At 32.8% G+C, this 13,683-nt stretch overlaps 1 protein-coding gene across 3 annotated transcripts in view; it reads left to right on the top strand.

Moving 5' to 3' along the window:
• Positions 1-13,683, top strand: part of LOC105145175 (kin of IRRE-like protein 3) — a 185,305-nt gene that overhangs the window by 167,724 nt on the left and 3,898 nt on the right. For all 3 annotated transcript variants that reach the window (XM_011054581.2, XM_011054589.2, XM_011054575.2), the window contains exons 6-12: positions 4,160-4,429; positions 4,713-4,821; positions 5,244-5,430; positions 7,985-8,123; positions 10,351-10,538; positions 10,843-10,976; positions 12,174-12,399. In XM_011054581.2, coding sequence (XP_011052883.1) covers positions 4,160-4,429; positions 4,713-4,821; positions 5,244-5,430; positions 7,985-8,123; positions 10,351-10,538; positions 10,843-10,976; positions 12,174-12,399 — 1,253 coding nt within the window. The remainder of the gene's footprint in view (positions 1-4,159; positions 4,430-4,712; positions 4,822-5,243; positions 5,431-7,984; positions 8,124-10,350; positions 10,539-10,842; positions 10,977-12,173; positions 12,400-13,683) is intronic.

Here is a 13,683-nt window from a genome sequence, read left to right as displayed (position 1 = left end):
AATAAAAAAAAGAACGTATTGAGCGCGATTGGTATGAAATAAAAAATAATATAGGGAGAAAGAGAAAGAAAGAGAGCAGCTAAAATTCTGAATGGGTCAGCGACTGTTCCGTCGCGCGTATTTTAGGATCGTTGTTACGTGAAATGAACAGCTGCGCTGGCTATCCGCGCCTAAACGAAAATGGTGACTCGATTTAGGCACCAGTGCGTTTGCCGGCTGACTTTTTCATCCTTCATGCTTCCTTCTCCCGATTCTTTCCCTTCGCACCTAGAACAATTCGATAAATTTCACAAGCGATCGAAAAAGTGAATTGCAGAACGGTAAAAATTATGAGTCTCGTTAACAAAAATGCATTTTGTGCCAAATTGCTTCTTCGGATGATCTATGTGTTTTAAAGCAGTGTCGATATTTTGACAGTCACGGTTTTTAATGAATTTGAAATAAGATTTTAGAAAAAGGCTTTTTAGTAAAAAGGCTTGTTGCAACTTTTCCACAATTTGCTTTAAAACGTCTTAATAATTAACAGAGTACTTTATTATCTTAATCTTTTTTTTAATGATAGATTTTCTTATTTTTAATTATAAATTTATGATAACTATATATATTTAATTATAAATTTAATTAGCTTAATGATATAAAATTTTGAGGGAGATATATACAATTTTAACTTGTTATAATTTTTTGCAATATTTGATATTAAGTGCTTTTTAAATCTAATGTAAGTTTTTAAAACGTGGTCTTATGTTTAATTCACATTGATTCACATTATTCACGCTGTAATCTTCTTCCTTTTTGCATCTCACGTACTTTGTTTTCATGAAAATGCAACGAGCATAGTTACGCAAACTCGCGTTTACTAAAGTTACTAAATTCAATTAAATTAAATAAGCTTTATTAAATTCAAATTACATCTACATGATCACATGAAAAGAAAAGATAGTAAATTCATATGTTATATGAATTTATAAGAAATTCATTATACATACATTTTCAATGTACATGTTTTTCTTCATTTACAAGGGTTTTTTCAATACCGTCATTCAAATGGTTCCCTTCATTTTGTGCAGGTATTTCTTTCTATGTTCTATTCAACTTCAATTATGAATGGTTATCGTAATTAACTCACTATCGATAATCTTCCATATCAAAACTTTAATTAATCAATTAATTAATTGCATTTTAGCTGAACAAATATAATCTTATATTGAAAGGGAAATCCGTATAGAGGGAAATGCGTTAATTGCATTCTGTCTGTGGTAATAGAAGCGACGTGTATGCGTAAATGTTTAGAAAATTGCAACCTCTATAAATTATAATTATATATGTATATTTCAGTAATAAGTATACAAACAACGTAATTTAAATTTTTTTTAAAAAGTTAAAATTGGTACATTTTTTGTAGAAACACAATATTGTACGATTTTATTGAAATATATGATAAATATAAAGTTACAATATATGTTCAGATACACATATGCATATGTATGTTTAACATTTATGTTAAACGTTAATAAATAACATTATAGCATATGCAACGAAATGAACTATAAACATAAAACCAAGTTAATCCGCGTCGCTTTAAGGATTGATATGTTTTTATGATCTACGATAATAATGGCATGTATGTATATATGTATACGTATATATGTCTTTATTATTATATATGTGTCATGTTAACTCTCAAAGTGACGTGTATTAACTCGGTTTTATGTTTGTGGCTCATCTCGTTGCATACGCTATAATGTTATTCATTAAACGTAACAGCGTTTAACATTTTTAATGGCCGCAACGACGACCTATTACATGAATATGGAAACCAGAAGTGAGCCGGTTCGCTGATGAAAATTGGCTCCGGTTTATACCGGCCGTAAATTAAATAAATATCGAGTAAATAAACATGAATTACATCATCACTCAGCGAATAGGATGCCGTAACTGTGCTAGTTTTCCATCAAAATCAACCGAAATTACAGCTCGTGCATCATCAAGTATGCCGAAATTACGATCTGTGAAAAATTATTCGTTGTATTACATGTATGTCGCGTAATATAAAAAATTTGTACAAACACATGAACGCGATGCATTAAAACAATGCTTTTGTAATATGAAAAAATGTGAAATTATAAACATCCCAGGAACAATAATAACGATCATTCATTGTATATTTTTTAGACGTAAAGTGAGAAGCTCTTAAGGTAACCTTATACGATCGATAATATTGAATCAATAATACTGACAGTATGCAATATATTTAGTATTTTTAATTACACGATTAGTATTATTGACAATATATTTCACTTTAGTTTTATGTATAATATCTATTGCATTGTAATTTACTGGATTTTAATAAAGCGATACTGATGCTCAAGAATCAAAATCCAGATCACCATCAATATATTCTACAATCGTCAATATTAACCGCACACATTCAATAATATTGTTAATATTTGTTAATGCTGACAGTTATTATTGACCGTGTAGGGTCACCTTTACTGGTAAGGAATCAAATAACAAGCACAATAATAAATGGCGATTTGTTATAACGCAATGTGTGTATGCTGTTTTGATTATATACAAATTAATACTAAAACCAGTTGCACAGCGGCAATACGTTCTTGCTCAGAGTATATTTCGCGAAATTCATCACTCACGGTGATTAATTAATTATTCGAAGAAGGTAATTACCGCATGACCCGGACACACGCTTTTTCCATCGTGTCCACCAGGTACCATCAGTTATACGTGAAACCAAAGTCAACGCAGTGTTTCCACTTTGCTTGGTCCATCGGGGAAACAATGACACGATTGACCGCGTTTACGTAATTTAATTTCTTCTTAAACCAGAATATCTATCTTGCATGACGACGTATCTTTGTCTGGTATAATTTGCTAATTGCTTTTTTAAACGAACAATTACATTAACAAAAATGAAGTAATATTTAAAAGTATATAAAACATTCAGTTTTTATTTAAATTTTTATTCCAAGTTTGTTTATCCTTCTGGCCAATCGATGAACAGATAGTATAAAAAGAAATAATAATATAGTAAGAAATATACATAGTTCATTTTTTTTATTTTCTGTCAATCAACGAATCATAGAATCATAGAATCATAAAAACTACTGACAAAAGTAGTAGTTTTGTTGACAAAACTTGATAAATAAAGTACCCAGATCATAGATTCACACAAAATTATACAAGCACTCTTAAAATCCACCATTAAAGGCATTTATTTCTATGGGTTGTATTCTCACATGTACGCGATCGGATGGGATCTATTATTTAATATTGACAAGTAAAGTTGGAATCTCATTTTGAAGCAATAAATCCATCTGATTGCGAATGTGAATTCTGCTTTCGAGCTCATTGAGCTAAGAGCTCATTAATGAGTAGTTTAATCTGAAAATTTTATGCTGCGGACGTTTGTTTTCTGTATCTGATGTTTATCTTTCACGGTCTCCCGCACATCGTGACTAGTGATTTCAGCGTGATTAAACCTGATAGTAATGACGGGGTCCGGCTGCATTTACGTTAAATTCCTCTTGCTTACTAAGTGACATGAATATGAAAGGGCTCTTCCGAGGATAATTATACGTAATTTCCGTCTCGTTAAAATCGATATGATAGATTTACTCTCGCTTTTTATATAGATCCACCAAAGATGGATAATGAGCATATTTCCAAAAAAAGAGTTGCGTATTATCATTAGTTAATATCGTTAAATAATATTCAAGATATTTAACGTTAAAAGTTAAGTCATAATTATATATAAATATATGGTCTCTTCATCTCTAATCAATCAAAATTTGCAAAGGCAAGTCTATTGGTGAAATTTTGAACAATCCAAATTAATAACAAGAAATAGACAAAAATAGAAGATAATCATTTTTTAAATTAAAACAGACATTTGTTTCAAGAGATTTTGTCTTAATCAATGTACGATTTCTATAATTGTACGATTTTTATAATTAAATGAATGAAGATTGTTCCCTGAATTCTGTGTGATGCAGTTTTGACGAATAATGACTTGAATGACATAAACAATGATGTGTATTACAATAAATAATAACTGATATATATATATATATGTGTATGTATATTTAGTCGGCACGAGGGATTAGAGCTCTCGTGATTAACTGAGCATTTCGCATGAATTTAGACGCGCCGGAGACGAGATTAGTCGGCGTCCCAACTGGCCAGCTCGAGGAGGGCCGCGATCAGTTGGAAATCCGATGTCTCGCTGACGCTAATCCGCCAGCTTCGATTCTCTGGAGGAAAACCAAGAGTCCTGGGGTGACAGAAGTGGCTAGCATCGGAGAAACCCTCATGTTCTCCCCAATTTACAGAAATCACGCCGCTGTTTACCTCTGTGAGGCGTCAAACATCGAAGGCGAGAGCAGTCCGGTCTCAGTACAGGTTTCCGTAAACTGTACGTGTACCACTGTCACTTTCCGATTCTTAATCTGTCATGTTCACTTCAATGCATTCCAAAATTTTTGTGGCCTCTGGCCATTATATATTTTTGATATATAAGAATTTTCACTAAATAATAACTGTAATTTTCTTTATCTTCTATATTTCGAATCACTATATACGTGAATATTCACGTAATAATTATTGTATTTTCAAAGAGATATGGAATAAAAATTATTAGAAACTGTTATACGAAATAACTTGTATTCATAGTTTCAGAATAAATTGATTTTTTCTAGATCCACCAACAATCAGCGCAGTTGGACCGGATCGATTAACAACTGCGTTGTTATATTCTGGTGCATCCTTCGAATGTCATGCTGATGCGATGCCGCCAGCCGAGTACAGGTGATCCATATCAATTATTTTATTTTTACTTCTTTTAGAATTTTTTTTGCATTCACTCGTATTGATAACTGATTTTTCGAACTTTGAGATGTTTCATAAAAAAAGCTTAAAATGATCTGTCTGATTGTAAAATCACATCAAATTAAGAATAAATTTTATTACGTATCAAAATTGATAAGAGTTTTTTCTTTTAATTATTATAATGCTATGTTTAATTTTCCATTTAATTTTTTAATTCACTTTCTTAGATTATACTTCAGTTTACAAGAGTCTAACATCTGATATGTAGCTTAGAGCGAAAATTATTAATTATTAATTTCCTTCTTTTATTTTTATATCTTTTCATTAGCTTATACTTCCGCAGTGGCATTTGGAAGTGTCTTTAATTTGCAAATTTCCGATGTGCGGTGATGCGTGTGCAGATGGGCACAGATATTCACGGACGGCCGCATGCCATTGGAATGCGGAACGGGGCAGCGATTGATCCTGACGAACGTGACGTATGAGCAACAGGGTCAATACATATGTCTCGCCTCCAACAAGATCAATGGCAACGTCAGGGAAGTTAAAAGCGACCCTGTGTCCCTGCAAGTGGTCGGAGCTCCACGGGTAAGACGACGCATCGTCGCGGCGGAACGTTGAAAAAGTTTCGCTGCAAATCAGAATTACCAGGGGGATTCGACGTTGACGAATAGCGTTTCCGGCGGACGCGTCGTGAAAAAATATCGCTTCATTACTTTACGGGATCCAGGGATCATTGAATATCTTTCGTGAGCGCGGTAACGGAATATTCTCGTGAATACTTTGCCTAAAGTCCGTCGTTCAGCTTCGACTACCCGGATGTAATATCGGTGGAAAAAAAATGAGTAGAAAATGTAGTTTGTAACGAAGAAGAAATGTTGCTCCAGTGCATCAACCTCGTTCTGCTTCATTATTTCGTGGAAAACACGATATACTAAGGATGAGCTGAGATCGTGTATGCGTTGTATCCAAAGTGGATAAATTCGCGCAAAAAAAAAGGAGATTGCAGAATGATTTAATGTTTAATGAAACGAACACAACTTGACAAGCAAATTAAAACTTACAACCCTGTACGTTATTGTTAAGTAAATTATTTTCCATCTTAATGAAAAGTTAACTCTTATGCAGATCTTATAACACGTATTATTTATTTATCTATTTGTTGCAAAGCGAATAATATATTGCTCTAATAATTGTGATAAAACAATATAGAAATTATTTTTATGATATACTCGACTAGCATAATTCATTAGCTAAATATTGGTTAAATATTAACATCAATTGGAAATGTATTTAGCCAATATTACACCAATAAATTCTGTTATTAAGGTATAATATATATATATATATCGCGATATACTGAGTATATCCGTGCATTTAACTTCAAATGCATTTTTTAATGACAATATCTTTCATTCAGTTTTTCAATCACCAACAATACGCGTACATTGCATCATCGAGTTTTATTATACAGAATAAATAATACATAAAATCAATATCTTCGTTATTTGTAACGAACTGCGTTATTTCTTTCAAAAGAACGCCTCAATATCATATAGCTACAGACATGTTTTTGTTTTGTTCACATAAAAATAACCATAGCTGCAATTAATTGAAAAGGTCACTTCAATACTTTTGTACACAACAATCCAGAATAAATACGCGTACATGTTAGAACGAAACAAATTTCAATTGTATTTAATTTATCAAAGAAATTGTCTGATGTTATATATTCAATTTTTTACATATATTACATATTCGATATTTTATGCACACATGTTTTATATATATATATATATATATACATATTTAGTTACATATATATTCAGAAATGCATATTGCAAATAAAATTTGTAAACACAGCATAACTAGAACTGCATACAACAGAGATTAAATTATATTCCAATTACCGTGATATTACAGACCTTCGTAATTTGATTCTGATCAATGACCGAATCCAATAGCTAATTATCTGACTGTTAACGAAAAAAACTCAATTTTAATATATCGCGGGACTTTTTTTATTGAATTGCCTGATAGCAAAACGCACGCAACTTAATGCAGGTTACTGGCTGCACAAAGGTTTGATTTCCATTTCATTTAATATGAAACCATTTCATCTGTTAAAATTCGACAGCGCTATTAATATCTCGTTCAAATTGATTTTGACGTTGCGTACGCACACAGCTATTTTATATTACACGTTCGTCTCGGGAGTCGAATATCACGCGAAAGGAGCAATTGGAAAAATTTTATTATACGATTTATTTCATAGGCATGTTGCCTGGAAATCAGTTGAAATGTCGATACCATGTAATCAAATCAATATTTTAATTATGATTGCGATATGTACGAAAACGTGACAAGCGTTGCCGATACAAATATCGTAAAAATGATGAATTACATTTGCACGATACATTTCAACGATATATGAGATGTGGTTTTGAAATTGCGATACTCTGCAGAAATGAGTATGAATTATCTCAATGTATCATAATGTGAAAAATGTATCCGTATGATAATGTTTTTATCTCGCGATGCACATACGATGACAATGAATTGAGTTATAATGTACGCATCATAAATCATAAGTTTCTTTCACGACCGAAAATGATTTACAGTTTTTGTTCATGAAACACATATCATTCAGTTTCGTATTTTTGATGCTTAGTCACGTATCATTCATATCTAAATTGAGTTTTTTTTTTATAGAATCATTTATCATATTTCTTGATAATATCTCTTTCAGATTCCGGATAGATTCCGGTTGTGTTAACGAAAAAAAAAGAATTACCATGGTCTATCTACAATGTTTCGATTTTCGCTGCATGCATTTTCGCACTTTTGATGAAAATCGTCACTACATCCATCTGAATCGATTATTTATAGAATATATTATTATAGAATATATTTTTATATATTTAATTATCTAATAATTCGTATCATATTCGATTAGTTTTGATTTAAAGCTACTCTCTACGAGAGTTTTGCCCGCAAAACGACAGTTGTGCACCACCGTGAGATAGTCCGAATAGAAAGTAACTCGCGACATTCACGTTCGCCGTTTGATGACCGCGAAAGAGGAGAAGGGAGATCCCAGCAACGAACTTTCCATTCAAAGGACGTTAAACATGTGTCGCAGGTGGTGAAGCCGACCATCACAGAGAAGTTTGTCGTTGTGACGACGGAGGGTAACCCGGCTAGATTAGAGATCAGACTGTGCTCCGACCCGAAGCCGCGGCTCGTAGCCTGGGAATGGGGCAGCACCAGACTGCACGCCGGTTAGAGACTGCTTGCCTCAAACTATCACAAGAAGTATTCGATTTCGTCTTTACTTTGGCCTTTTGCTTCCTGCGTGCACGTACGTGTTCTGTTATAAGTTTCGCATCATGGGGTAAATAACAGAGGTAACGATAAGAGCGGATATTACAGCCAAAATTCTTTTTCTTAAGATATTTTTGTACGAACAGAAGAATGTATGTAATCTGGTTAATTGAACTTGCTACTTTCCTCTTATTTCGACATCGTCAGGGTCGTCTGACATAATAATTTTCTGTAATTTAAAATATTTTGTCAAGAATACATGGAAAGAACGATTTTGTTGAAGTATCTAAAAGTTTAGATAGATAGTTATATATCCAGATAAGTAGATATTTGAAATAATTTTGATGGACCATCAGAATAATTATGTATGGAAAACTCACACATGATAAGCAATGCTATAAAAATTTTAACAATCACTTTGAGCATTTTATATAATTAATTTTGATATTACAGTCAATTATTTTGAGATCTGAATCCAGCGAAATTTTTAAATACTTTGGCAAGATTCTTTCTTTTTCCGTGTATAAAAAGATTTTGAAAGTATTCAAATTAAAATTATCGCTAAAAACTTATTAGAATACATAGAAGATTGTCAAATCATATCGAATTTATTAATATATACTATACATAGAAAAGTTAGTTTTGCTGAAGTATTTAAAAATTTAACTACATAAAGGTTTGAAAATAATTTTATTAGACCATAAGAATAATTATGTAGAACACTCAAACTTGCTAGAATGTAAAAACTTTTTGCAACATTACTCATCATGTTTGAAATTCCTACGTAATTATTTTAATAGTACAATAAAATTATTTTTAGGTCTGTATTTAACTGAATTTTTATATACTTCAGCAAAATCATTCTTTTCATGTAAATAAAATTATTTATCGAAAAAATTATTTGATCTTTATTGAGACATAAAATAAAGAAGGTTAAAGATTATTATAAAGCGATAGGCGCGTTTGCGATATTAGTAAATGACAAAGAATGTCGTTTAGAAAAGAAAGAGAACTAGTTCAACTCATGGAAACCTTCTATTAGAATTTAAGGGAACATTGATCTCTCGGTCGCTTTGTATTACTCTTCGCAATACAATGGCGCTCTAGATCGCTCACCGCTCGAGTTACCCGCAAATGATAGCCGCATCTATGCTCTTTATCCTTGTAAACGTGTCAGTAAACACGAGAAACATGGGCAACGTGTGTACGAAAGAGATACCACTTTCGAAGCACATTGTTCGCGTACTAAAATTGTTACGGCAGATGTCGGGCTGACTCGACTTTACTTTATTCCACTTTGACTTTTGCCTCTACCACCAACTTTTTCCAACAAGTCCTCCTTCGTTACGCGTCTGCCTCTTCGTTATGCGTTTCCCGTGAAACGAAACGTCCGTCACCTCGTTCAACGAACCATTAATGTGCAAACTTTACTTTGGTTTTTGTTTCGAATACTACAAACGAGTAGCACAAACGGCCATAGTTATTAACGCTCCCTTCGCTTTTGCCTTCTTCTTCTTTTTTATTCGGTGAAACTGGAGCCCCGTTAAACTTCCCTTCACCTTCGTTGAATCAGCAGAAAGAGTACTCCAGCTTTACTGCTCGGGGGTTGCTCTTTCGTACACAATTTTTTCAATGCTTCCCGACATAATTGGCACTCCACGCCGGGTACCTTATTGACGATCCCACCGCTATTCGCAATTACCCCCTTGGTTAATTGATCACTTGCTCGTAACCCGAGCTATGAGATCGCTTCGGTCTTGAGACATCCGTCCAATTTCCGTGAGGCCCAAATCGATGCTCTCTCACGCCGGATACCGTGAATTTTTTACACTCATTATTGTCCGAGATACCGATTAATTAGTCCCTCTTAACACGCTTACACTTCCGAAAATTCTGTAAAATATTTTAGAACTTTTATACCTCATACATATTTATATATTTATTTTTATGTTTATTAATATTAATTTATTATTTCTCTTACTTCTTAATTAGTTAGCTTTTTAATAGTAGCTTCGTCGATCTAATTATTATATTTTGCACTTATTTTTTCTTACTTTCTAATATTATATAGAATGGGTATTATGTTCATTATTTTGCAAAATTTTCTTTCAGTTATTCGTAGAAATGGAAATAAAGAATAAATATATATTATTGAGATGTACATGGAATTGTTCTTATTGACAGGTGAGGTTCTGGAACCGCGCTATCGTGCGCTTGATCTGGAGCCGTTGCCTTCAGAAGATTGTTATATAGCGATCTTAGAGTTGACAAGTACAGTGAAAGAGGATCAAAGGCTGTATCATGTTATCGTGGAGAACGATCGTGGCAGTGACAGACGAGCACTCATGCTGAAAGTCGATGAGCCCGGCCAGGTAAACGTTGCAGACATAACGTTTTACGTACTATTCTTTCCAAGACTTCTAACGTCATCTAAAACGTAAGCTCTTTTCGTAGACAAACCAGGAAAAGTATTCACACGCCAAGAAAAATTCTTTGTCGAGTTCTTTGTCGATTCTAGTTGAAGTGAATGTACAATCTATGAAAGAAATTGTCAAATTTTATATTTTCTATATAATTGACGTATGCGAATAAACGCGAAAAAACTATCGGAATCTACATCGATGCTTGTGAGAAATGTTTTGGCGATGCACGTAGAATATCTTTCTTTGTCCTCAGATCCCGCTTGTTATCGGCGCGGTGGCCGGATTCACGGTGCTCTCGGTACTGATAATGGGATTCGTTTGTTTCCTACGTTCGGATAGATGCTGCGTAGCCAGAAACACAGTACCGGCACTGCAGCAAGTGCATTGGTAAGCACACGATATTACATTGCGCGATGATTTATAGGCGAGTAGACGGCGCCGTGGATCACGCGCGATGCTCCAATATTGTATATGTACATTTGACCAGAACCATGTTAGAATATCTACGAATTTGCATACGCAGGAATACGGGATTTCTGTTTCAGAAAGAAAGATACATTTTTTAAATCTTATACGTCTCGTATAATATTCTGAATAAATAAATAATAATGCTCGATTTATAAGAAAATAACAAACAGAAAGATAATTAAATATTATTTATTTGTCGAAACGTATAAATCTATTAAATAACATCCAAGATAAAGGAAGAATATTTATAAGATCACCTGCCTTGTTTTCAAAGCCTTTCTTTATATAAAGTGCCTGCGTCGTGGAAGCGATGCTCCAATATTGCGTACATTTGATTAAAACGTATAATAGTACTATTTATGAATTTGAATATGCAAGAATATGAGATTTTTGTTCCAGAAAGAAAAAAAATGTTTTTACATTTTTTAATCTTAAGAGATGTTAAGCATCGCGAGTAAATAAAGAATGAGCGATTTAAAAACAAAAAAATAAAAAGATAATTAATAGATATAACTTACTTATAGCGAATTCGATTAGATGCATTCAATGCGTACTGGTGTGTATTAAAGCCATTATACACAAATTGTTAATTGACATAAATATATTTATTATAAACATGGAAACCATTAAACGTTGGTTAAATCATGAAATACCTAATACACTTTATTGTGCTTAAGTTATATATTTTATAATTCAAAATATTTACATTTTAGCTTTACACTCAGATTAAATCAATATATTATACAACGGTTTTAATATGCACTAGTACGCATTAATGCGTCTAATCAAATTCGCTATTATTTATAAAAACATAATGAATAAATTTATTAATACTCAACTTAAGAAAAAGGAAGAATATTTATAAGATTGTTCTCAAAGTAAAGCCTTTCTTTTAAAGAATACTTCGTACCGTGACAAAATGAATAAATTATCTAATCTCCTTAGCTATTGCGTAGGTTCTTCCAATTTAATTTCTTTTCAAGCTGAATAGGCTAAGGAACTCTTTAAAGGGATTATCCGAAAGGCATTGCTTTGCGTATCGCATAGGGTATATACGTATACACAAAGCATCTATAATGAAACGAAACCGGGATGATATCCACCATTTCCATACAGTACAAAGGCTTCCAACGCTATGATAGAGGATCCACGCTTGGCAGTGGATACGATGGATCGTACGAGTCAGCAATTTGTCCCGGAGAAACGAGCCAATCACGTTTTGAAGCCCGTCCCGTCGCAGCAATACCAGCAGGAGTGTTATCAGCACGACCCGCAACACCAACAGCAACATTATCAGAGGCATCATCATCATGGGCAGCCTCATGGACAATATACGTTGCAGGTCAGTTAAGTTGGAAATAAAATAGAAAAAAAGAATACAAATTATATATTCTCGCACAGCTGCATAGCTAAAACCTGGCGTGCTATTTTTTTCTTTCTTTTCTCTTCTCGTTTTTTTTCTTTTTTCTTCCTCTCGCTTTTCATTTATTATTTGTCACGTACCGTTGTTTCTAAAGGTGTCTCTATATAATTTGCAAATCACAAAACGTAATTTGCAAACACAAACGCAGAATGAAAATTTGCATTTGTTTTTTCATTGCGTGTAGTTGGTTTTCATCTGCGTGTAACTTGCGTGCGATAATCATCATTCTGCATCAATATTTGCGAACTACATTTTTGTGATTTGCGAATTAAGTAGAGGCACCTTTAATCGCGTAAAGTTTATATCATTTTTAACGTATAATTAATATATAACACAACGTATAATTCCTTTAAACATGTTCGAAGTTAGTGATTAGGTGTTGCAGTCATAGATTGTTTTTCACGATAAATTTCTCATTACTGTGTTAACTTTTTAATAATATGTAAATATATTACATTATAATGCAGTATAAATTATATTGTATTATAATGTTTTGTACTACAAAATACTATTTTGTTGTATGATTACATTAAAAAGTGCAGTTATAATGAAAGTAAGAATCTTGAATTTTGAATATTATGCGTGTAAATTTCATTGAACGTAGGCTAAAATTTTTACTGAAAGATAAAGTTTCTTCTTATTGAAAGATGATTTTTGTATCACAGCTATATTGATTTTGTGGATCTCTTATTAAATTCAAGTAATAAAAAAGCTTTGCGTAATAAAAAAAAATGCAGACTTTTAAGTGTTTCTCTGACATTAATATTTATATATTCCTCTTTATGCAAAATTCTACTGTTTTTATTAACGTAGAGCATATTAACACCTATCACAGTTTGTATTCTCCTATTCAATTTTACTGCATCACCGATCAGCACATCATAAAGTATCAGCTACTCTGCTTTAAACAAGATTCTTTTTCAATCGCTTGCTTATTTTATTGCACTCGTTTGAGAGTAGTTACCTGATCGAAGCACACGCGTTTAAATTTAATCGATGCATTTGCGAAGGCAAAACTGCAAGTGCATGCAATTTGACCTGATTGCGAAATGAACCGTCTAGATTAGCGTAGCGATTTAACTCGTATTAATGAATCGATATTAATGCTTATCCTTAATCTATCGAACTGTATTTCGGTGATTATCGCATTTATTGATTATTTTTTTTAATCATTCGCTTTCGGGGGCTCGTCAAGTAAAAAAC

The sequence above is a fragment of the Acromyrmex echinatior genome, chromosome 2, assembly GCF_024713525.1.
Source record: "Acromyrmex echinatior isolate Ae372 chromosome 2, ASM2471352v2, whole genome shotgun sequence".
In the NCBI taxonomy this organism is placed as follows: Eukaryota; Metazoa; Arthropoda; class Insecta; order Hymenoptera; family Formicidae; genus Acromyrmex; species Acromyrmex echinatior.
The sequence above is the reverse complement of the archived record's forward strand: the minus strand, read 5'-3'. Positions and strand labels throughout refer to the sequence as shown.